Source organism: Heloderma suspectum, chromosome 2 (genome assembly GCF_057233095.1).
Source record: "Heloderma suspectum isolate Gila_16-S chromosome 2, 16-S_ref, whole genome shotgun sequence".
Lineage (NCBI taxonomy): Eukaryota > Metazoa > Chordata > Lepidosauria > Squamata > Helodermatidae > Heloderma > Heloderma suspectum.
Window position 1 is genome coordinate 265,961,234 of NC_139459.1, and position 26,761 is coordinate 265,987,994.

Sequence of the window (26,761 nt, forward strand, 5' to 3'; positions counted from 1 at the left end):
TGCATCAAAGAGAACATTTTGGACATGGAATATGTCTAATAAGATGCACCCAGTTGAAGGTGCAATGAAGAGTGCCAGTGTACTCAAATGGAAAAAACCAAATGTGAGGTTTTATTCGTACACAGACTTTTCTTATTTTACTTCTCCTTTAATTTCATTTCATGTTGCCCTATTTAATTCTGAAATGGTTTGCTTCTGTTGGCACCAGCTGCTTACTCCTGAACTTGTGTATGCACTTTTGTTTTTAATATTCAAAATGCGCAATTACACCTATCTACCAATGTGCAAATATGGAAAAAGATCTTCCATTTTGGAAAAGCGATAGGACAATGGTTGGGAAGGGGCAGGAAACTCACTAGGAACAGCCTATATTGAATGTGCAAGTGTTTTCCACCTATTCACCTACAGAAAACATGCTTTGTTGTGAAGGAGACAAGGAAGAAAAATAGCATTAAAAAACTATGATCAGAGGTTATTTTTGCACCAGTTCTTTAAAGAAAAACATTTTTCTCACAAGTAAAAACCAAGAAATGGAGCTCAAACAACAACACTCAAAGGACATTTATGTCCCGTTCTGACCCCAAGTGGGAGCTCAGGGTGCAAAAGAAGGTTCTAGGTAGGGGAGGGGCAGAGAGAGGTGACCTAGCGGTAGGGAGTCGAAGGGCACCCTGAACCAGGCTTGCCAGAAGGGTGAGATCAGGGTGGAGTCGCAGCACCTAGGACAGCTCCTAATTGACAACTTGTCAAACTCGGCTCCTGCTGGGATGGATGGAAAGGTTTAAAGGGCCCATTATTGGGCCTGCAGCCTTGCACTCTGTCACCACTCAGCTATGTCTGGCTACATGTGCTGGCATCTTTGCCCTTGAGGTCAAGCGTTTAGCCCAGGAAATTCTGGCTTGTGGGGGCTCATGGGGAGGGGATGTCTGGGTGATTAGTTCCTAGACCTGTCTAAGGGTCTGTGCCTCATGCCACTATAGACGATCTCCTCTTCTGAATCCATGTCCTGGTCATGGCATGAAACCAGGGCCAAGACAACTAAAACCATGTGTGTAAATGCTCTGCTTGTTGCTGATGTGGCAGAAAAACTGAAGGAGAGGCATTTGTAATGTAAACTGAGCCTTCTGGCCAAAATAGATTTTACATTCAAATTACAAAAGACACTGAAGCAAGATTCCAAAATCCATATAGTATAAAACCTTTATTAGGACACCTCAAAGATCACAACCCCCCCCCCCACACACACACACAAAGATCACATTTTTTGTGATCTTTGAGTTGGCCTAATAAAGGCATTATGCTATATAGATTTTGAATTTATTCTTATGTTCAAGATGTTTTTTGTATAAATTGAAGCAAGAGCCATTTCAAGCCCCATGTATGAAAAATGATTATTAAACTGCATGACTGACTGAATGAACATATTTCTTAGCCACCTTTCACGATGGTGGTTCTCTTAAGGAAGCTTACAATATAAAACAGTAAGATTTGATATGTTATAAAGGCACTGTAACATTTTAACATTTTAAAACATTTAACATTTTAAAACAGTTAAAATGCAATTTCAAATATTTAACAGCAGCAAATACCATAAAACCTTTTCAAAACAATGTCAGGGAAAAATATATATATATTTAAAGCTCTCTTAAAAGCAGCCATAGGTGGATGAAGCCAGCTGTATACCTCTCTTAAGAGGGAATTCCTTAGGGTAGAGCCAGCACTGAGAAGGTCCTCTCTCTAGTGCTGGCCAGTTTTACTGATCTTAGTGGCAGTCTAAAGAAGATAATCTTAAAGAGGGCAAGTTTCACAGTGACCAACTCTGTTCCAAAGCTCACCTGCGATGTGGACAAGGAAGAAACTGGATTTGAAGGACTTCTTGTCAATGACAGTTTCACACTGAACGAACAAGGAGTCCTTTATCAGCAGGGTGGGAACCAAGATTCCTCTTTTGTTGTCCCAAAGAATGCTCTTCCCATCTGGGTAGATGGCAGAGGTTGTCTAGAATCAGAGAAAATTTAAAAACTCTTTTTAGAAATGCATGGTGATATGCCTACATTCTCCACTCTCTATTATTTCCAGGGGCTTCGCAGAGTCAGTTACAATGTAGTGTTCACATCCACCGAAAATAGAAACCTATAGAAAACATTATGTTATGGCATGCTACCACAGGTGCTTTTTTTTGGGCAGACGCTTCCACAGACACCTCCGTACATAAATTCCATTAATAATATGTGTCCAAATGAAGCTTTTCTCATGTGTTTATTTCAATTCTGGAATGGCTACCATGTGAGGGGGTGGGGAAAAAAGCAGCTGAGAGGGTGGATTACATGATGTAATCAGCCCAGACAGGCCACACCAATTCCAGAGTACAAAGGTAAATGTGAGAGCACTACATGGCTAGGAGCAGAAGGAATGGTTTCATATTCTACGAAGCTAGTGAGGTTACATTTTGCACAGGATGCCATTTTCCTGAGACACGGAGCCTGCAGTATATAATCTAATATATATAATATATAATTGTTTTTGGCCATCCAAGACTAATCTTTTCATTTGCATTTAATGGTAAGGTCAGATACAGCTGCATGCAACAATGCACAGATTCTTTCCACAGTTTCCTATAACTCCTATAGGACTAGGAATCCCCTTAAGAGACAGCAACCCCTGCAGTTTAGCCAAAAGCTATTTCACCCTGAGATGTTTTCACACTGTAAAATGTGAATGTGACAAATAGGTGTTTCCAAAGATACATATCACAGGTAGATCTCCAGATATTTTAGATTTCAACTCCTAGTATTAAGAACATAATAAGAGACGTGCTGGATCAGACCAAGGGTCCATCTAGTCCAGCATTCTGTTCACACAGTGGCTGACCAGCTACCCACAGGAAATGCACAGGCAGGACACAACTGCAACAGCATCCTCCCACCCATTTTCCCCAGCAACTGGTGTACACAGGCATACTGCCTCTGATACTGGAAGTAGCGTATAGCCATCAGGACTAGTAGTCATTGATAGCCTTCTCCTCCAGGAATTAATCTAACCCCCTCTTAAAGCCATCCAAATTGGTGGCCATCACTACATCTCATGGTAGCAAATTCCATCGTTTAACTACGTATGACCATTTGCCATCTTGGCAGGGGCTTCTGTGAGTTGAAGTCCAAAACAGCTGGAGATCAACTTTCTGCCCACTCTTGATGTATCATACACTCAGGGAACATGAGTGGCTGCAGCTCCTTGTTGCATGTACCACTTGGTAGCAAATCTGGGTTTGCCTCTACATCATCTCTTAAATGCCCCCCACCCCTCACCCCCATCTGCAGAAAGTCAGTGTAACTTTCAGAAATGCAAAACTGCTTAAGTTGCTGTTGATGTGCCCGATACAGAAGTTTTAGAGAGAACTATGTATGAAATATTCCTCTTGCCTCCCTAGGGTTCCCATCCCTACTTCAGAAGCTCTGTACTGTTGTGTATACCTGTTCAGAAAAAAATAATTAATGTTATAGAGTAACCCACAGGTAATCTGAAGACAGCAGTGCAAGAGGGAAGAGAGAACAAAACAAAGAGGAAAAAGCACAAATGTTACTGGAAAACATCACTATGGATATTTTCCCACAGATTCAGCTTTAGCAGGTTCTCTTTGAGCTCTGTTTGTCTCTCCACACCCCGCTCCCACCCAAGGTGTTTTCTCCTCTCCTCTTCAAGCTGGTAAGATTGAAACAAGGCAGAGTCCAGAACCATTCCACAGGGAGGTTTCTTACCGAGAGCAACGTGATGTTAAGGTCTGGAATAGATACCAGGCATGGGACGCAAATATTCTCCTTCTTGTAAATAAGAAGAGTCTCTGGTTTATTGATAAATGGCTGTTCAAAATCTGAGAAGGAAAGAAGTGGAAAAAGAGCAGAGAAGAATAGCAGCAGAATTGGGAGAGGGGGACAAGGGAAATATAATTATTTTTTCCTTCTAGGTTCTCTTGGGGAGAAGGTTGCTAAAATCTGAAGGAAGCCTGATGCAAATATAAATATGAGGAAAAGATGGGTAATGTACAAACACTCTTGCAGTGAAATCCTATACATTTCTACTCCCAGGTAAGTGGGTACAGGATGACAGCCTTACAGTGTAATCCATGGAATGTGTACTCAGAAGCAAGTCCCATTGCATTCAGTGGGACATACACCCAGGTAACTGTATACAGAATTGCAGGTGTTAGTTTACCATCTGTAGTATATTTCTCTTGCACTTCATAGCCAAAGGACACCCAGAAAGCAAAGTAAAACAAATGTTTACCCAAACACAGTGATTATTTTTAGGAAAACACTTATGTTTAACTAACCCAGGCAGCAGACCTGCATATAAGATTTTTCCCCCTTAGATCAAAACAAACTATTTCATTTGGGTTGCCTGCTTAATCCTAATTTTTGAATTAAGTGTTTTATTCTAGTTCACAGTAATATTGGTCCTAAATTAGCTCAAATAGTCTGTAAACCAGTGTGTTATAATGAACAAAGTGTTTGACTTGAAAGGGGGAGACCTTGGTTCAAATCTCGGTTCAATGTAAGTGTCTGTCTCAGCCTAACTTACAACATAGGGTTGTTGTAAGGATAATATGATAAACCCCTATATACCATCCTGTGCTCCTTGGAAGAAGGGCAGGATGTAAATATGATAAATAAAATTTGGACACCACTGCTAATTTCTTTAACATGGCTGATTATGCTTTCTTTCAATCTTTACTGATGTCAGGGGTGTTTCTGAGCGCAGGAAGTGGGATAGCAGTGGTATAGCAGTTCAGATTCTGAAGGAGACCCATCAGACATGGGGGAGGTGTTTTCCCAGGCTAGTCCAGATATGAGTAGGCCTGCTTCTCAGGTTACAAACGTATAGATAGCTGAGCTTGAGGGTCCCTCCTCACCCACCCCCCGTGAGAGGCAGCGAACAGGAGGTTGACCTAACAGATGCCAGGCGCAGAGCAAAGAGAGAGAAGGCAGGGGCGGAACTTGGATGGTCTACCCGATTGGCCTTGAGTGAAAAGCTGTGCTTAGAGGCATCACAACAAGAGAGGGACCTCCCCCACTTAAGTTAGGCTAGCGAGATTCCCTCCCTCTTCAAATGCCGGGCAACACTCGTAAATTCCATTTGGATCCCCTGAAAACATTCCTTTGTAGATGAAGAGTTCTCTAAGAATTTGCATCTGTATGACCCTGTGAAGTAATGGATTAAAAGCTGTAGATTGAAGCCTCTCGTCTGTGTATGTTTGAGTACTGAATGAAGTGGGGGCTAAGGGAATCCTGACAACCGCTTCATAACTAACCAAATCTTATATACTGAATTGTGGGGTAATGACATGACAGCCTTTAATCTCTGTTGTGTCAGTCCAATCCAGCCTTACCCAATCTAGCATCCTCAAGATGTCTTCGACTACAACTCCCATCATCCCACCCAGCATGGCCAACACATGGGGAAGGCTGGTCTAATCTACTGGCAGTCAAGCTTAGGTTATTTCTGATTATTGTCTTTCTTGCTGTTAAGAGCAAAAAAATTTCCAGCATCATTTAAGATATATTCCTCCTTCAGCATATTTAAAATAAATAGATAATCCAGCAGCACAGAATTTTAGAACAGGGAATAAAAGTAAAAATTAACAAGTACTGATTTTCATGGGAGGTGGGGCTTGTCCTTAAACGGATCATTATTATTTCACTTTACAGCCCATCTTTTTATATTAGTACACAAAGCTACTAGTTAACATAAGCAATAAAAGAATAAACCAGATTAAACAAATAAAAAATAGCTAAACAGTGCAGATAAACTTCAGTCCAAGAATGAAAACAAGTAGTAAAATACCCATGATGGCCAATTAAACAGTAGAAAAACAAGTCAGCTTGGCAAGCTTGTCCACATTTTAAAAATGGCAGCTCAATGTGTGGTACGCATTATGTATAGATGTATATGAGTTACAGATAAATGAATGGGATGTATTGTACACAGGGGGATAGATATGTGATAATTTCACAGGTATGCCAATGTACTAAGATGAAAAACATATCTGATCAGTCAAAAACTCATTGCATTGTGAATTGTTCTCCTGTGTTCTGTAAATAAAAGTTCCTTCCACAATTGCCTTTTAACATTATCAGCCATAAAAAACTACTAGATGGAATCTACAGTAGATACTTATTATATATTCTATTCCCTTTCCTTTTCTTTATAAAAAAACGGTATTCTTGTTGATTACACTATAACCATTTTCTGTAATGTTAGGCTTGCTAGGGACAACAATTAGGCCCTAACATAAGGACTTTCAGACTAATGAATGTTATTCTCTCCCTCTCTCTGTGTTTCCATTGTTGAGATTCTACAATTAGGCAGATATCTCCTTCAGATACTCTCTGATAAGACAGTAATCCAACCATATTGGACAACTGCCCATCTTCCTTCCTCATGACAACTTATGTCTGAGTCATTGTCCAATCTGAAATGTAATGCACATTCTGTGGATTGGTTAAAAGTCACTTGACTCATGATGTCACTATACCTAAGACTAGCTTGGGTTCCCCCGCCCTGCAAAGGATGTATAATTGTTTCATGGAGGGCTACAACTGGTGTGATACATGTTTGGAATCCAGGTTGACATATTCTTTAAGACAGAGAGGAGTTCTTGTTCTCTGAGCAGAGCAACTATAACTGCCCAATAACAGACTGTAATCTCTCACAGAACTTATTGGAACTTTAATTTTGTCTTCCTGACGTGTAATCCATCTTCAGCCAACTCAAAGTTTTCGCTAAAGTTAGCATGCTACTGGATGTGTGCGTGTTATATCCTAATATCCTTGGTTTTATGTTTCATGTCATTTTCCCTGGATAAAACTTCTTCATCATTTAAGATTATTTCATTTGCCCTGGATGATTCAACAACTCTGCTTTATGCATCTCTGAGAAGGTAATGACTGGAAAACCCCTGCAGCCAAATAAGAAAGAGGCACATAGATTTTATGTCAGTTCCAGGCATTCCAATTGTGGTGTTAACTAGGCCTCTCTACCTACCTGGATATAAATACATAGCAGAGAGGTGGCAGTTACTGTGGATTAAGCACCAATGTTAAATTTAGTTAGCTTATTTTGTCTTAAGTGACTTTTGTCACCCAAGGCTAGGTCTGAATGCAACTAGATTAACCCTGGTTTGGTGATGAAATCTATGACAGGAACATATCATGATGCCTATCCTCTTCTAGTTTCCACTTAAGGTGGAAAAATTTATGACAATGAGAAGAGGACTCTAGCTTACCTGTCTGTCCATTCATTTAACCATGAATTCATCCAACCACTTCATCCTTGTTTAACAAATCCACCCACACAATGACATCCCTGGGAAATGCAGGTAAATGAGGTGCAGCTATGAGGCAAATTGTGGAGGAAATCCCAAGAAGTCAGTGCCAAGAGATTCTAGGTAAATTAGGTATCCCACATGCCCTAACAAACCACAGCTTATGTATTTATTACATTTATATCCTGCCTTTCCTTCTAAGAAGCTCAGACCAGCATGCAAGAAAGTTCTTCCTCCCTCCACTTTTATCCTTACAACAATCCTGTGAGGTAGATTAGGCTGAGAGTGACTGGCCCAAGCCCATCTAGTGAGCTTCATAGTTTAATGGCGTTTTGAATCCAGATCTCCCTAATCGGAGTCTGATTTTCTAACCACTACACAGCACTGATTCTCACACTGCTTCTCCAGAAGTTCATTATATTCAGAAATGCCCAGCTCAATCTACCATTGTGCTGACAAAGAGCAACACAGATATCTAGACTTTGAGAACAAGCCTATTTCACCTACAGTTGTAGCCCAGGGTCATGACTGAGACATATTTTCATGGGCAGTGTTGTACATCAGCTTCTTTCTTGCTAAATGCTCCTGACTAGAGGTTTTGGATTTTATTCCATCTCTTGTGTTTTTATATAAATATTCCTCCAGGATGTATTTGAAGAGCAGCCACAGATGTTCATAGCAAAGACCAAGGGAAGATTAGATTAAGAGAGAACTAACATTCATGCAGGGAAATTCCTGCCAAAGTTCTAATGCCTCTGGCTATTGTTATTTTGAGTTTGTTATCGGAGAATGATTTATTTTAAAATACCAGCAACAGTTGCTCAGCTGGCAAACCACAGGGGCTCACTATTAATTGCCCATATTATATTTAGACTGGATCCTAAATATCCAAAGTCCATGATCTACACTAATACCCACATAACTCAAAAGCAATTGCACCTTCCCTTTAAACAGTGACCCGACTCCCAGCTTTCTAAGTGTTTGGTCGCCTCCACCCAAAAGAAGTGAGGATTGTTGGTAGGGAGAGATGTGAGTTGGTTGATGGGGAGGTGTGTTTAAGAGAAAGAGATGGTACATACATGTACTCCTCTGGATTTAATCATATGTGCGAGAAGGAATAGCAATTCTTGTTACTATGGAACAGAAGGCTAACGTGTGGCTTTGAGTTTAGGGGCAGTGGTCCCTTGTTCCAGCAAGGACTGGGACCAGGAAAGCATAAAGACTCTGCCTATCAGTTCAGAGATTTTCACACATCTGAGGGCCAATTCACACAGGAATGGAGTGGCATGGTGACCACTTTTATGTGCTTGGGTTCAATGGTGTTCCAGTGATGTCTGTAAAAAGAGATCACTTGAATGAAGTTGTTAGCTCTATACCAGGGTGGGTTGCTTGGTGGTTCTGTGGATGTTTTGGCCTACAACTCTCATCTGCCCTAGCCATCATAGCCAATGGTGATGGGTGATGGGAACTGTAGTCCAAAATATTTGGAGGGCCACAAGTTGCCCAGCCCTGTCCTATACCAACAGCATGGTCCTTCTCCTAGGGCCAGTGAGCCAGGAGAAGTAACCACTTCTGTTAGCCTGAGAAGCATGGAGCAGCAGGCTGACATATTCAGGGCACACATTTTTATTTGGCTCTGATGTGGGCCCTCAGTGTAGCAAAGAATAGACCATTCTGGGATGTATTGTTGTGCAATAAAAAAACAAAAAAGTGTGAACAGTCACATGTGATAAATGGGCCTGCATGAATGCATCGTGAATTCATTGTTCTATACTTTCTACAGTTTTGAGAAAGGAGAATTTGGAGAAGAGAATTGGCGTGGGGAAACGGTGCTTAATATTTTCCTTGCCAACCACTGCTTTGCTCCAAATTGCCCCACGGGCATTTTCTCTCCTTGCACCCCACTGCCCCCACTTTCTTTGGAGTTCTGAATGCAAGTTTGCAAGGGGAAACCTGCATTTGGAAGCCTGCAAGGGGGGCGGGGGAGGGAACAATTACGGAAGAGTGATTTGGAGTGGAGAAGTGGCAGGTTCTTGGCACCAAATATGACTCTCCCCAGAAGGTGCTTTCTTTAAAACACCATCAGGGCTCTGTGTAACAGGTAGTGAGCATGCTTCAGGTGTTAGAAGAAGAAACTCCGAGATGCAAATCCACAAATTTCTTGCATTATTGCTTTTTCTACTGTACCTGTGATATTAAAGGGGAACTCATACTGGGGCGATGCACAACCTTCAGAGATGCAGAGCTTGTGCAGCTTCCCCTTACAACGTTACACGTGAAGTTCATCTGCTTGTTGATGCTATAACTGCCACTACTACAGAATTGAAAACTAGGGAACATCCTGAATTATGTGACATGGAAACCTAGTTGAAAGATGCAACTGGTGCTTTTCTCATCGCACATTCTTCTCAGTAAAGGTTGTAGTAAACTGTGTTTTCATTTGGACACATTTTAGTGCAGAGATATTATGTATTACATTGTCATTTTTTCTAGTGCTTTCCAACATGTGCTGAAAACAGATACATATGACTACCTCATCACAGGCAGGGTGCTACAAAATACACATGCTTTTCACCATGCATCAGACCAGCCTTCTCAAGCTGTTGCTCTCCAGATGTTCTGGACTACAACTCCCAGCATTCCTGACCATTAGCCATACTAATTAGCCATACTGGCTGGAGCTGATGACAGTTGGTTCAAATCACCTGGAGGGCACCAGGTTGTAGAAGCCTGCACCAGATGATCATGTGAACAGGCCTTTCACTGATTTAGAATCACCACATTTGGAACTCATTCCCAAGATCAATAGTGGTAGATTATTTATACTACTTAACCACTCTTGATCACATAAACAGTCAAGAAAATGGGAGGAAAGGGATAAAACTTGTTTTTCAGATCAACTGAACACATGTTTTGGAGAGCATTGTCAGAATCCTACAGCAATGGTATTTTTAAAAATCCAGATAATTAAGGGCCAAAATAAACATTCCTTTAATCATGCATAGCTGAGCTTTGTGTGATTATGTCCCTTACTTTCCTGGAAGTGCACACAGCCCTGATTTGGATCAGGACCATGGTGCTTCAGAAGAGGAAGTTTTAAGCTTCCATCCCCCTTATTTTGATCTGAAAATTCCAACCCCCTGCCATGGGGGGTTGGGTACAAAGAAAGAAAAAAAGTCTTCATTGGAATCGATGGAGACTTCTTATCCTTTTTTAATCACTGCCCATGGGGGAGGAGTGGACTTTTGGAATAAAAATGGGGGAAGCGGGAGGTAGCTTAAACCATGATCCCAATTCATGTGTTCTTTCAGGAGAGTAGTGGAAACAATCACTTATAGCTCGGCTATGTGTGATTAAAGGAATGTTTAGTTTGGTCCTAATATGGGGTGTTTTCAGTAAGAAAAAGGACAAGTAGTAGTAAGTGTGATTGTATGAGAAAGTGAGACATTACTCAAATTCATATTGAGACACACATAGGAATGCATGTCGCTTGGAAATCTGCTTATTTTTGGCTTGACAAAGTTCTGTGGTGTGTACAGCTCGCTTTGCATCTGTGAGCGGAGATGCAGGCTTTTCACCAAACTCCAGGAACTTTTCCCTGCATTGGGGGGGGGGGGAGGTTCTGCTATTTGTGCAAATTTCTGAGTGATTTATGCAAATTTGGCCATAATTTCACAAATTTGGCTGTGATTTGCACAAATTGCCCAGAAATTTGAACAAATTACAGAACCTTCTCCTTCCTCAAATGCATAAAATTTCTGGAAAATCCATGAACTGGCCCAACTCATTGCAGATCGAGTTGGGCGCCACAGTGGGAACCGAAACCAAATTGGGCGGTGGCGGGGGGGGGGAAGCCTAGGAAAAATTGTCAAACTCTGTAGCAGAAGATCATGACTCTGATCTCTGATCTCTGTAGCAGAGATCATGACTCTGTACCATGTTATGATCTCTGACATGGCTGCTACAACTCCACCCCCCAAAAGGATTTTTCCGGCATTCCTGGTCACACATCTGAGGTAAAAAGTTCTTGATTAGACCCCTAATCAACAGCCTTTCCTACTTTTAAATCAGAATTCTGCTTGACTGACAGCTCATTGGACAGGTAAAGACTATTAAAAGCAGAATAATGTTGCATGTCAGGCCTTCATTAACTTGCAAAAATCTGGGAGCCTGGAAGATCCAGATCTATGGCAAATCACAATTCAGGTGCAGAGGTGTGGCAGTATGCAAACGGGGAGAAGAGAGTCTCTGCGTCCACCTCTAGCACTATACTTAGCAATACATCTTTTTATCCTTCTCTGCTTCGGGCTTATTCAAAACGGCTTCCACATTTCACCCTTCTCTCCCAAACAGTGGATTTAATTTCTTTTTTAAAAAAACAACAAGAACTAGACAGGGCTAATGCTGTAGTTCTAGGGTGCCGTGGAACTGAAAATCCTGCATTCCAGTCCAACAGAAACATTCACCCCAGGCACCGTTGTAACTGAATCCCCTGGACAGAGCAGATCTTCTGCAATCCCACACAAGAGGATGACTCTTGATTTGTTCTCAGCAGGAGGGGGCTTGACACCCATAACTCCTCTGGATTTAATCAGCCCAATGCAATGAGAGAGGGAACCAGCATATATGTGCAAAGAAACAACTCTACTCTGACCAGGTGTTGTGGGCAGAAAAAAGCTACATAATCTCAGAACTTCGGGCAGGGGGGGTTGGGTGTCAGAGGCAGCAAGGCAGCCCTCTTCTATTAATTTCTCTTATAGATTCATTCATATGCTCAGTTCAATCAGCAGCCTCCAATTCTTTGATGCTATCCACTGTCAAGGGCTCCTTGGAGGCCTCTCTCAGTCTAATCCTGTAACCAAGTCCAGACACAGACAAAGGGATTCCTTTCAAAGCTTTATTCTTCTTTTACAACTTAACAACTCTACAGGTAGCAACTAGATCTGAGCAGCAGAGTACCTATGCCCTAAGTTGAAACAGTTGGTCCCTGTTTGAAAGGGAATTACTGGCAGACCCCTGAACTTAAGGACTAGGGAGAGTCCCTCCCCTTTTCCCTTGGATCCTCGGGGCGCAGCCATTGTTTGCGCGCCAACCGGGCACTGCGCCTCCTTTCCGTGCCCTCCATCTGGCGCCGCTCTCTGCGTCGCGCATCCACCAAGTCTGCTATCTCTGCTCGGTCACTCCCTGGACTGCTTTCTAATCTAGGAATGCTGGTGGGAGGAATCTCCGTCAGCTGTGGGCCCTGGGAAAGAGGAGTGCGCTCCTCTCCCAGGAGCGACTGCTCTTCCTCAGAATCAGAACTACTCTGGGATTCTATGGGCTCAGTGTCCACCCTGACATCCACTCCCGTAGTTTATTATGTCCAGGGAGTGCATACGACTGGTGTCTGAATTTGGTAATGGGTTGGATGAGTGCTAAGAGCTGAATCCTGACAAGATGCAGGCACTGTGGGTAGATGGTTCTTGGGTCCAGGGCAATGGTGGTCAACCTGTTTTGCATGGGGTTGCATTCCGTCTGTCAGGAGTGTTTCTGAGTGCAGAGAGTGGGATAGTAGTTCAGATTCTGAAGAAGAACTGCCAGACATGAGGGAAGTACTTTCCCAGGCTAGTCCAGATATGGCTAGGCAGACTCCTCAGATTTCAAAGGTCCAGCTGGAGGAGGAGGGTCCCTCTTCACCCCCCCCCCATGAGAGACAGCAAACAGGGAGAGGTGGGGTTTGGAGAGTCTGTATTAATAGATGCCAGGTGCAGATGCAGAGCAAAGACGGAGAAGGCCGGGGCGGAACTTAGACAGTTTACCCAATTGGCCTTGCATGAACAGCTGCACCTAGAAACCTCACGAGAGAGACAGAGACCTCACCCCACTCCTTAAGTTAGGCTAGTGAGACTGACTTCCTTTCAAACAGCGGGCAACTTTCATAGCTACCTTTTGAACCCCCTGAAGGCATTTCCTTGTAGAATGAGAGTCACTGAGAATTTGCATCAGTATAACCCTTTAAAGTAATGGATTAAAAGCTGTAGATTGAAGCCTCTTGTCTGTGTTTGATTTGGCATTTGAAGTTCAGTAGGGGCAAAAGGAATCCTGACACCCTCTGAAAGAAGATGTCTGCAGCTTGGGGGATGTTCCCAAAGCCAGCTTTGTCACTAGAGGCCCAGATGGCCTTGGTGGCATGGAGTACCTTTCACTAGCTTTGGCTGGTCCTCCAGCTGTTGCCATTTCTGGACAGGGATAGTTTGCCAGTGGTGACCACTTGGCTGGATTACTGTAATGTGTTATATGTGGAGCTGCCCTTGAAGATGACTTGGAAGCTCCAATTAGTTCAGAATTCAGCATCCAGAATTTTAACTGGTGCTGCCAGGTTCTTTCACGTCATTCCAATTTTAAAACAATTGCACCGATTGCCTATTTACTTCCAGGTCCAGTTCAAGATGCTGGTAGTTTAAAGTTCTAAGTGGCTTGGAACTCAAAAGAGGTATGCCTAGTGCCTAGTTTACAATCATTTTTGGCATCAAGTTAAGATGTATGTTTTTACCCAGCATTTTAATTTGTGTAATCTCTCAATCTGCCTTTGTAATTTAATTGTAATTGATTTTTTTATTGCTGTCTTTTATAATGGATGTTTGATACTAATTTTATTGTACTGTATTAGTTTTTTTAAGTAATTTCTTATTAATACTGTGCACCACCCTAGAATCTCGTGCAATGAAGGGTTTTACGGAAATGTGTTTTTAAAATGAAATAAAAATAAATAAACACAAGAATCCAATAAATATGGTATATCTACCTAGGCAGCATGGCAATTCTGAGCTTCAATGCCTCATTGAACAAAATAGGAATTAATTTCAAGTAAACATGCATAGAATTGCGCTGCAAATGACGCAGTCTCTAGGGTTGTGTAGGTGGTACTGCTCCCTCTCTTAACACTACACATCTACCTGAAACAAAAAAGGTATTCTTATAGTGCAATCCTATACATGTCTACTCAAAAGTAAGCCCCACTGAATTCAATGAGACTTGTTCCCAGGGAAGTGTGTATAGGATTGTAGCAACAGTGTCCTTCCAGATCAACATATGCAGCTATATATGAATATTCAGTTAAAGTACTGAATATAACAGGGAACAGGGAAACCTTTTAAGAGCATGGTGTAGTAGGAGACCAGTGACAGCACTGCACATTGACCAGTGCCACGGATGAAGTAGGTCAGGATAGAGGGAGGCTGGAAAACTGCACATGGCTTGGCACGTTGTACCCCTTTGCATTGTTTGAAACTGTGTTGTTGGTATTTCTCTTTAGAAAGGCAGAGTCACCTCTCTTCATTTACAACAGTCTTTAACTCCAAACAGCTTTTCCTTTATCAACCAGCTATATAATAGAGAGTTTCAATAACATCTGAAAAGGCTGTAGTACAGTTTGGCCAATGAGCTCCTTCACTTGGGAGTTTAATCTGTTTTTCCCGTGCAGGTCTTTTACCTTCTTACCTCTCACAAATACATAGGTGCTGACTGCAGTGGTGCCCTCGATTCTGGCGTTGATGTACTTGTAGTAACAGCGGTAGGAGCCCGTGTTGTTAGCCTGAGTCCCTGTTAGTGTCAGGGTCTTGCAGTAAGGCTTTGTGTCAGTGCCGTCACAATCCTCTTCCTTGACTGTTCGGATACTGTTGAGACTCACCAACACCACTGAATCACTCTCCTTTCCAATCTGGACAGTATCCTCTTTGCCTCCAGGCCACGACCACTCCAGGGGATGCTGTCCTCTTTAGCAGCATAAAAAGGGATAAAATAAGTTGGGTTAGGTGGTTTATTAACTGACTCTCTGTGGTCAATCTTACATTCTAAATTGCAATTTTAGAGAACCAACTGGATTCCTGCAACATGTAAATCAATTATTTCTGCCTCTCTTATATTTTTCTATCCTATCCTTAATGTTAAACCATGTTCATTAACCTGGCCTACCTCAGATTTCTCTCATCATATTGTATGAATTGTGCTGGTTACAGAAGCCATTTTTCTTGTAAATTTTTTTTGAACAGTTTAAGGAATGGCCTGGTTCACATGTGACACTAACCTATGTTTAGCATTACGAGGATGAGCGACATTGAGTCTTGGGGGCTGTCTTCATGAGCAATTTAGTGCAAAGTTAGAGCAGTCTGAATTCCTTTGTGACAGATGATGTCATCACCAATCTGCTGCCAAGCAGCCGCTTCCCTCTTGAAAGGTCGCATTTTCTGAAACTCCTTTTACTCCGACATTTTTTTACTGAAAGCGGCTCCCTGGCAGTTTTACCACAGTGTGCCATGTGTCATCGTCCCCTGCATTAAATCCTGGGTGTGCCACCGTGACCTGGCAGTGATGTGCTCAAGGGGGTGGGAGGCCCCATTCCCTCTTGTTTCCGCAGTGGAAGTAGTTTTTCCCATTGAGAAAATCCCCAGGAGCACAGCAGCAACCCCTCATATTACCACAGTAGTTGGGATACTCATTCACCTCAGGCAGCCTGCTTTTAATATTCAACATATCCCCCGTTCTGTGCATGTTTACTCAAAAGCAAGAAATAAATCTCACTCCCCTACAGTAAAAGGGTTAAAGACTAACTTTAGTAACTCGCCCTAAAGCACTCTTTCGCTTCTCCATTGCTCTCTTAAATCACTATTACAATGTTGTCCTTCTTTGATGTCGTCTAGTTTTTCTGATGTGTCTAGTTTTTCTGATGTAAAGTTGTTTCTCCGTTGTTATGTAAAGACCCTTCTCCGCTTTATCACAGCAATGATCTTTTGGGAGCTTCTCACTGCAAGCAGGGAGAAGGAGAACAGGAGGGTTGGAAGCAGTAACTCTGGGGCAGAGTCCTGGAATGGGGCAAAATTGAGTGGCTGAGCTGCTCTCAGGGGGGGCCTTCAAATGCTGCACTGGAGAACCAGAGATTTTGGCTTCTTCAGGGAAGTCTGCACACATGGGGAAAATTATTTGCTCTCCATTCATAACAATGTAGTAGCAACTGGGAACCTGGACAGGGGCAGGAAACAAGCCTCTCTCAATGGTTGAGCAGCCCCTGCCAGTTTGATAACATCCAGTTCTACTCCCCGCACTTCACCCAGTAGTATGTTCCTTTCAAGTGCTGTGTAACCCCTGAAAACACTCAGATTTTGCTTCGTGTGTCCCTGATGGACCAAAGTCGATGGCATGAAAATCTGGGTAATACTCCAACGCACTTCTCATTCCGTTGTCATGAAGATCCCCCCCATGGACTTGAGGGGTAAAATCCAACACAAGTCCTACTTACCATAGACCCATTGAAATGAATGGAACTTAACTTTGTCATGACTAATTTAAGTCCCATTCATGTCAATTGTTGTTGTTCAGTCGTTCAGTCGTGTCCGACTCTTCGTGACCCCATTGACCATAGCACGCCAGGCCTTCCTGTCCTCCACTCTTTCCCGGAGTGTGCGCAAGTCCATATTCATTGCATTGGTGATGCTATCTAGCCATCTCATCCTCTGCTGTCCCCTTCTCCTTTTGCCTTCAATCTTTCCCAGCATCAGGGTCTTTTCCAGGGAGTTTTCTCTTCGCATTAGGTGGCCAAAAGATTTGAGCTTCAGTTTCAGTATCTGTCCTTCCAATGAGCACTCAGAGTTGATTTCCTTTAGGATTGACTGATTTGACCTCCTTGCAGTCCAGGGGACTCGTAAGAGTATTCTCCAGCACCACAGTTCAAAAGCATCGATCCTTCGGTGCTCAGCCTTACTTATAGTCCAGCTCTCACAGCCATACGTTGCTAATGGGAAAACCATAGCTTTGATTATATGAACCTTTGTCGGCAAGGTGATGTCTCTGCTTCTTACTATGCTGTCTAGGTTTGCCATAGCTTTCCTCCCAAGGAGCAAGCATCTTTTAATTTCATGGCTACAGTCACCGTCTGCGGTGATGTTGGAGCCCAAGAAAATACAATCTGTCACTGCTTCCATTTCTTCCCCTTCTATATGCCAGGAAGTGATGGGGCCAGATGCCATGATCTTTGTTTTTTGAATGTTGAGTTTCAAACCAGCTTTTGCACCCTCCACTTTCACCCTCAACAAGAGGATCTTTAGAGCCTCTTCGCTTTCTGGTAGGGTGGTATCGTCTGCGTATCTGAGGTTGTTGATAATTCTCCTGGCAATCTTAATTCCGACCTGTGATTCATCCAACCCCGCGCTTCTCATGATGTACTCTGCATATAAGTTAAATAAGCAGGGCGACAATATGCAGCCCTGTCGTACTCCTTTCCCAATTTTGAACCAATCGGTTGTTCCATGTCTGGTTCTTACTGTTGCTTCTTGACCCTCGTTGTACGTTGGAGGGTTTCTCAGGAGACAGGTAAGGTGGTCTGGTACTCCCATCTCTTTAAGAATTTGCCACAGTTTGTTGTGATCCACATAATCAAAGGCTTTAGCATAGTCAATGAAGCAGAAATAGACGTTTTTCTGGAATTCTCTTGCTTTCTCCATGATCCAGCGAATGTTGGCGATTTGATCTCTAGTTCCTTTGCTTCTTCGAAACCCAGCTTGTACCTCTGGTAGTTCTCGGTTCACATACTGCTGAAGCCTAGCTTGCAGGATTTTGAGCATAACCTTGCTGGCATGTGAAATGAGCGCAACTGTACGGTAGTTTGAACACTCTTTGGCATTGCCCTTCTTTGGAATTGGAATGTAAACTGACCTTTTCCAGTCTTGTGGTCATTGTTGAGTGTTCCAGATTTGTCAATAGGTCTACTCTAAGTAGGACTTTTATTGGATTCTACCCATGTATTACACCCTCCCCTTTCCTTCTCTAGCCAAGCCTTTAGGAGACTGGACGCTTCTGCTTCTGGTTTAGATCAACCACGGTTTAACATTATGTCCAAAGGCCTAAACTGTGGTTATTAACTATGGTTAAAAATGCATGCCACTATGGTTTGAAGTTGGCTTGATTCCACTAAGCTTAGTTAAGACTAGCCCCAGTTTATCCAAATTTAGATGTTATGACAGACTGCAGTTAGTCTAAAACAGAACCAAAAGCTTCTGAATTCCTCCTCACAGCCTTGCCAGAAGAGGTGGCTCATCTTCTTAATGCTAACCTGTGCTGTATCATTAAATATAAATTCAGCCAGTAAGTGCGACCATTCCCACCTGTGGATAAACTTGGCACCTTCTATCTATCAACATACTAAGCATGTATAAGTGGGACGCATCAGGTTGGACTACAACTCCTAGAATGCTTGACAACTGATCATGCTACCTACAGCTGATGAGAGTTGACAACCGGAGGGTTCCAGGTTGGGGAAGACTGCATTAGCTGGATATTTCTTCCCATCTATTTTTAAAAATTTCTATCCTGCTTTTTGAGCGTAATCCTCAAAGTGATTCACGGCACATTAAAACAACTGCAATAACAATACAATACAGACAATAGCCGCCATTAGAAAAACAATAGATATTACTACATAGCAGCTCTATGTAGATAATGCGAGTGTACATATGTTGAGAAAGGTTCAGAAACAGTCATGAAAATTCTGCTATTTTAGGCAGGAATAGATGCATGGAAGATTCCTGTCTTTTCAGGCCAGCTGCTCTACAAAGCCTACTCTCCTCAATTCCTACCCAGTGAAATTATAGTGGAAACTGTAACAGAGTAAACTGTGGATTAAATTGAGAAGAACACCCAGCTGCTGCCAGGACCTTAGTGTCCGAATAAATGATTTTCTCTGTGCCTAACTTGGGGAGGGTGCACAGCTACCCTACAGGGGGTGTCTCCATGAGCGATTTACTCCAAGCTGGCTGCGTTTCAAGGTCGTTAGGGATATATGACATTGTGGCCATCTAGCAGCCACCCCAGAGCTTATCAGGGGAAAAACCGGATTTCCTGAGACTGCTTAAAGTCCGATTCTTTTCCTTAAGTGAGGTTCTCCCTGATATAGTTGCTATGTGCCCCAACCCCCACATTTACCTTGGGTATGCTAGCCCTGTCCAGGGGTGTGCCTTTCATAGAATCATAGAATAGTAGGGTTGGAAGGGGCCTACAAGACCATCAAGTCCAACCCGCTGCTCAATGCAGGAATCCAAGTCAGAGCATCCCTGACAGATGGCTGTGCAATTTCATCTTGAATGCCTCCAGCGTGGGACAGCCTACCACCTTTCACCGTGACCCCGGACAAGGAGTGTTTCTCTGTCCCTGCAGAAACCAATTAGTGGTCAATGAGGCTTCTCCCCTGAATGTCCATATCAGAACTTACAGAGATCCCCCTTAATTGAAGTGGCACAGTTTAAAGCCCAATTCTCTGTGGCTTCATTTATTGCTTTAAGAAGTAACTACTTCACACCTTTGTTATAGAGATCCTGCAGTTAGAAAGGGGGCTGGTTTCCCATACCTGTGTCTCCCCCCTCTTTCCCAGCACAAGCATATGTGTGTCTACTCAGAAGTAACTCCCATTCTGCTCAATGAGGCTTGCTCCTGAAGTGCAGCTGCATCTGGACTTTCAGGGGAAAGGAGAAAGGGGCGGGGAGGCTCTCTTATTGGTTGAACAGCCCCTGCCAGTCAGATGACATTCTCTCCAACCCCCACCAGGAAGTATGTACTGTGAAATTATTTTTACTGGTGTGAAGAACCTGCTCGTGGAGCCCTGCATGGACCAAGGCACAGCAAAGCTGATTCCTTCTTTAAAAATCTGGTACTCCTCCTCTAGCTTTTCTTTCTGTTGTCATGGAGATATGGCCCAAGACAGAGCTCCTAAGGAAAAGTTTTAAGTCTTTTCACCTCCAGGAAAATAGGTAGTAAGCAAAGTCAGCAGAATACAATGCAGTCTTAGTCAGGCAGAAGGGCTGAGCAGAGGAGTCTAATTGAGGGACCAGCCAGACTAGTGATCCTGCCTAGAGAATCACCACAAGTTGGCTTCTCAAAATAAGCATTGCAAGGAGGAGTACTGGAGCATTTGAGGCTGAGGAAGATTCCACAGTCTGAGTGTGGCACACAGGCTGCACTTGGTTTGACTGAGGTTGCAGACAGACATTGCTGGCCCAAGACATTTTGCTGCCTGGGGCAAGGGTCAAGAGGGCGCCCATTCCACGTACAGAAGCCGACTGTCAATCTTACTTCAAGACTGGCAATGGGATAAACTCCTCTGCCACACCTGAGGGCAGCAGGCTAATTTAGGGGGAGCAGGACATGGAGTGTGGCACATACCTCTGTCCTCCAAGGGAGGGGAATGGCTGGAAGGGGCTCTGATGCCTGAGGTGATTGCCTCACTCTGCTTAATGGTAGGGCTAGCTGTGCAGGCAGAAAGGGGAAACTATATGAAGGTAGAAGAGTGAACTGGGACCACATAGGACAGCTCTCCCCAACCTGGTGCCCTCCAGACAGGTAGTCCAACACATCTGGAGGGCACCAGGTTAGGGAAGGCTGAGACAGGGCATATCTGCACTACAAAATTATAATCACTGTTTATTTATAACACGGTTTAACTGTCATGGCTTCCTCCTAGAACTCTGGGAATTGTAGTTTGATGAATCCTGAGGACATAGGAAGCTAACTTATACACGTTAGAGTATGTGTCCATTTAGCCCAGTATTGGCTGCTCTGACTGGCAGCAGCTCTCCAGAAAGAGAGAAGTCCACCACCTGCCAGCTTTCCAAGCCTCTCTGTCCCATGTCTGAGAGATCCCTCCTTCCTTTCTCCAAGCTATAGGGGTTTTCTCTCTGAGGCATGGAGAAGCTTGCAAAGTTGCAAGATGTCTCATTGATTTGCAAGCTTCTTTCTTTCTTTCCTTCTGTATTTATTGTGACACTTATATACCGCTAAATAATAAAATCCCTCATCGGTTCACAATACCAGTGCTTAGAGGTTCAAGCTTGTCTCCCAGCTGAGAGCTGGGGAAGGAGACTGGGCTTGCCCTGGCAGTTGTACTAGGCCTCAGAGGTGTGTTAGCACTAACAAAATTCAGTGTGACATCATAGGCAAACCCCACCCTCATCCAAGGGGGGCAACAAAGGTGGTGGTCACCACAAATTCTGTCTTAACAACCAGGGCAAAGTTACTACCAGCCTTTGCATTATACAACAGCCAGACGTATCCCAGTTAAAGGGTCCTGCTTCCAGAGGTACTGATAGTTTGAAACACTGACAATCCGCAAGGGCAAAATTCTGCCAGGCACTTCACAAGCCAGGTTCTTCATGGTCTTTTATGCCCTGAATTATCTTTAGTTACTGTCTATCTTTGCCGGGGGAGGTGGAAGGGGTATGGTCAGATTTCCTCTTCTCTGTGGTGGCAATTAGATAGTAGATAGTAGTACTTCACACCTCTTTCTGAATGTTTAATGATTAAGATGCCTGGTACTTGTTCAAGGTTATATCAAATAATGGCTGGTAGTACCAGTTTCTTATATATTTCTTTTTTGGAGTTCTGCCACCAGTTTCCATATGGTCTACTTCTCAGTTCTTGAATTAAGAATTGCAGAGATAGTTCATATATTCCCTATACAGAAAAGACCAGAATTTGCCCAGGCCACATTTAGAGGAATTTGTCTTAAATCCTTTCATTCAGGCCCAAATTAAATGTTCTTCAGATCACACATAGCAGAGCTATGCAGGATCGGCTTATTTACTTCAGTGTAAATGCATGTGGTCCTGATTTGAATCAGGACTGTGGCATAACTCTGCTATGCAAGATTTGAGGAACATTGGCCCTTGGTTGATGGGTGCTTATGAAATTATCCCTGTCTGAACTTCTCCAGATATTTTGGGGATCCAAATTGCTTGATCTTGTTAGCAGAGCATGAGAAGAACCATGCCGGACCAGACCAATGGTTCATTATTCTGTTCCTACAGTGGCCAAGCAGGTGCCCCAATGGGGAGCCCATAACCAAGACTCGAGCACCCTCCTGCTCGTGTTCCTCAGCAACAGGCATTCAGCGGTATACCACCTTCAAGACTGGAAGTAATATTTAGCCATCATGGTTGGTGGCCATTGCTAGCCTTATCCTCCATTAATTTGTCTAATCTCCTTTTATAGCTGTTGAAATTGATGACCATCACTACATCTGTGATAGTGAGTTCCATACTTTAACTATGTGCTGTGTGAAGAAGTGCTTCCTTTATCTCTCCTGAATCCCCCACCATTCAGCTTCAATACTGATGAATTAGAGATTAATTATCCATTTTTGATTTCCAGACTTTACTTTGACTACTGTGCAGAAACAGTTTGCTGCAGTTTTCATTTCACATCTTTTTTCCTCTTTAACAATTGCCAATGTGCAAACGTGTGCACATTGATGAAGCCATAGCACAAAAAGGAATCTTAGTAGGACTCACAAGCACATGAAGATTCCTTTTTGCAGTGTGATTTCATCAATACTCTCACACCCATGTGTTCATAGATGTGATCAGAATACAAGAAGTCATCCTGATGCAACTGTGCAATCGCCTAAAAATAAAATCTTTTTGTGCTGTGATATAAGCAATGCATATCGAAGTTTGCGCACATCAATAACCAGCAAAGGGAGTGAGGAGAAAAAAAGATACAAACGGACAACCACAGCAAACTGCATGTGTACAAGTTCTGAAATTAAGTTAAAGTGAAAGGCATGTGGAGTGAAATATGGAGCAGAATAATAACAACATAGAATGGGGGTCATCCACTCATCCATAATCCAATGTTTGCATTGGTACTAGTGAATGATGCTTCTCTGTACTTTTCCTACTCCTACTTTGTTTCATTCTGGGATTATCAAGGTACGTAATCCGGGTGGTTCATGTTCCTGGGACTAAATGGAATCCAGCATCATAAGTGCAAGGAGGCAAAAAACCTTGGACGTTTGCAAAAGGAGCTGGGAGGATGGTGAGGGTACATTCTAACACTGCTCACAAGCAGCAGCCAGAACATTCTTGCTAGAGTTACAACATGGACAAACAAACCTATCTCCAATTCTCCAGTGAAATCTGAGGAGAGACATTGCTTCATACTCATTTGAAACAATTTGGTCTATTTCAGAAACCTACTGGCCCACCCCAGCATCCTCCCCAGTGGCCTGGATGTTAAATATTTCTGTATTTTAACTCCCCCAGCTCCCACTAATATGAGCCATATCTATTCAGGGTGGTCCATGGTCCAGAGGAGAGACTGTGAAACAAGACAGCTGGGCAAGATTAAAGATGCATGAACAAGTAGGAATTTTCTTCATATTAGGAGCCTGTTGTGGGGAGTACATAGTGAAGATCATGGTAGTGGGTAAGAGAGATCAATAAGGTAAACTTCCTTTTTGGTAAAACTATCGCTTCAAGACATTGCAGAAATAAAAGCCCACAACCAACAGGCAAAGAGGGAGAGAATACTAACTATATCTTAAGAGCAGAAAATATGCTTATGTGTGATGCAGTCAACAATGCGTCAATAAGTTTTGCAGGGGAATTCTGGATGAAGGTACTACTTCAGTATGACTTGCAGTTAAGGTTTATTTTGCAGAGCTTTTCTACATGTGGCACTTATTGTGCACTCATCATTCCTCACTCATGGTTGTTTATGGATTCTTTAGACAACATTGTGACCCTCCAGTTTCACTTCTGTTTTTTAAGAGCACTTTCCCAGGTTTTTTGGATCAGGGAAAATGGAGTATTATGTTTGAAAGTGAAAGAAAACATATTTTCCTACTTGTGTAATTACAATATTCCTCTATAGCTCAGCACCACCTAGAGGTTATGTAACAGAAACACAGGAAAGGAAAAGCTCTTTGTGTAGAGCTCAGATTTCAATTCTGCAACGAAACCGAAAGTAGATACAGCAGATTAACAGCCTCATGCAGGGAAGCTCACAGATGGCTGAATCTTTAGCTGAATCTCCACTGTGGTGCCCATGGACACCAATGTGCCTGCAGACACCCCTCTTGGTACCTGCCAGGTTCCTTCCCTCCTTATTTATATTTTTTAATATTTTAATTTTAAAAATGCTTTTTAACTGGGACACTGGCATACTGCAAAATGAAGTGCTGACCTCCAGCACCATCTTATTTCCAAGAATGCCCACATGGGCCCTAGAGGCATTCTTAGAAAATAAAAATGCTGGGTGCCTGCAACTCAGACATCCAGAAAAAAAGAAAAAGGTAATCTGGGATGGTAGAGAGTGTCCTAGGGGGCTAGAGGGGGGTGTCAGGGAGCATCCTGGGGGGATAGAGAGGGGTGTGGGGTGAGGAGGGGTATTTTACCCATGCCATGTGTTTGCGTGTGTTTTGCATTTTTTCCCCATGTGGGTGTATGGTGTGGTATGTTTTGCCTGTGTGTGTGTGTGTGTGTGTGTGCATGCGCGTGTGAATTTCTCTGAGCATCACCAGTCTGCATTCTGTGAAATGGCTATTTTGTTGTGCTTTGTGGGGGCAAACATGTGATTTGGCATCCAGGGCTGAAACCCCACATCTACCTTGTACTTTGGCTCTTTGGGAGAGTACCCATGACACACTCTTAAAATTCCAAATGTGTCCACCAACCCATTCTGTAAATAGCTACAAGGGACTCCGTAGCTATTAACAGAATGAGGGAGCTGAACGTTGGGGGAGGCAGCTATTAGTGGACATGATAGTCATGATCTTGCACAAGGATATGGGCCCCATCCCTTCTCAGTGAATATATGACCCAGAAGCACTAATTAAGAATGTTTCCTTCCTGTTGTCTTCATTCCAGCATGTGGCAGGTTTTTGGTCATTTCCCCTTGAAAATTAAATAATTAATTAAAGAGAATTAAAGTTATACACAGGAATCTTCCCAAATAGCAGTTGACTCTCCCATCATCCCTTGCTGTTGTTTTGATCCAGCTCAAAACAACAGCAAGGGATGATGGGAGAGTCAACTGCTATTTGGGAAGATTCCTTTGTATAACTCAGAGAACAGATCAGCTCTTTGCTTTGGCAAGGGTAGCTTTCCACATAAGAATCCAGATTGGAAATAAGACACTTTCTTGCTCCCTGTGAGTTTTTGACATATAAATAAATCCTTCATCTGATCTGGAGTAAAGAAATCATGCTGGAATAGCTGTTTTTCTCTCCCTGGCAGGAGGTATTAAATAAAGGGCTTTCACCAACCTGTTTAGGGTAAGAACATGTGCATGTTAAGGTAGGCAGATACATAGGTTGGAGATGTAGAGCATCTCTACAGCAGCCTAAAATTCCACATTTAAAACGGGGCTTTCTGCTTCCATTTTAAATGCAGGATCAAGACGGACTCCCCTTGCATGGGCTTCCTTTCCCCCTTGTCCCCCTCCTTCCCCCCCTTATCTGAGTCTTCCATATGCTTCATTATACAGCTGCTAGATGGTTGCCTCCTCTTTTCACGAGGGAACTCAAGCAGAACTCATAGAATAGTAGGGTTGGAAGAGGCCCATCAGACCACTGAGTCCAACCCCCTGCTCAGCCAGGAATCCAAGTTAAAGAAACCCTGACAGATGGCTATCCAGCTTCATCTTGAAAGCCTCCAGTGTGGGAGAGCCCACCACCTCTCTAGGTTATTGTTTCTATTGTCAAATTGCTCTAACAGCCACAAAGTTTTTCCTGATGTTCAGCTGGAATCTGGCTTCCTGTAACTAGAGTTCATTATTCCGTGTCCTGCACTCTGGGATAATTGAGAAGAGATGCTGGCCTTCCTCTCTGTGACAACCTTTCAAGTACTTGAATAGTGCTATCATATCTCCCCTCCTCTTCTCAAGACTAAACATGCCCAGTTCTTTCCATCTCTCCTCACAGGGCTGTGTTTCCAGTCCCGTGATCATCTCCGTTGCCCTCCTCTCAACCCTCTCCAGCTTGTCTGCATCCTTCTTAAAGAGTAGTGCCCAGAACTGGACACAGTACTCCAGATGAGGGCTAACCAGTGCTGAGTAGAGGGGAACTAGTACTTCCCGGGATTTGGAAGCTTTACTTCTATTAATGCAGCCCAAAAGAGCATTTGCCTTTTTTGCAGCCACATCATATTGTTGGCTCATATTCAGCTTGTGATCGACAACAATTCCAAGATCCTTCTCACTTGCAGTATTGTTGAGCCACGTATCCCCCATCTTGTAACTGTGCATTTGGTTTCTTTTTCCTAGGTGCAGAACTTGGCATTTATCCCTATTAAATTTCATTCTATTGTTTTCTGCCCAGCGCTCCAGCCCAGCAAGATCACTTTGAATTTTGTTTCTGTCTTTCAAGGGGCCATGTTTTGCAGAATTTGTCTCCCAACAAATATCAGGGAAACTGAAGTCCCCCATTACTACTACATCATGCTTCCTTGAAACATTGGCTATTTGCTTTTCAAAAGTTTCATCCTTGCCTTTTCCTTGATTGGGTGGCTGGTAGTAGACTCTGACCACCATGTCCCTTTTATTCTTTGCTCCATTTATCATAACCCAGATGCTCTCGATGGGGCGACAAAACTCATCCTCCTGTATTTCTGTACAGAGATATGTATTTTTAACATATACTGCAAC

The 26,761-nt window shown here is 43.1% G+C and overlaps 1 protein-coding gene across 1 annotated transcript in view; it reads right to left on the reverse strand.

Annotated features, from left to right (window-relative positions):
* The window catches only part of FLT4 (fms related receptor tyrosine kinase 4), a 147,014-nt gene that overhangs the window by 66,611 nt on the left and 53,642 nt on the right, over positions 1 to 26,761 (reverse strand). Inside the window, exons 4-6 of the mRNA XM_084839141.1 lie at positions 14,798 to 15,072; positions 3,756 to 3,868; positions 1,833 to 1,995 (exon numbers count right to left, since the gene is read on the reverse strand). Coding sequence (XP_084695267.1) covers positions 1,833 to 1,995; positions 3,756 to 3,868; positions 14,798 to 15,072 — 551 coding nt within the window. The remainder of the gene's footprint in view (positions 1 to 1,832; positions 1,996 to 3,755; positions 3,869 to 14,797; positions 15,073 to 26,761) is intronic.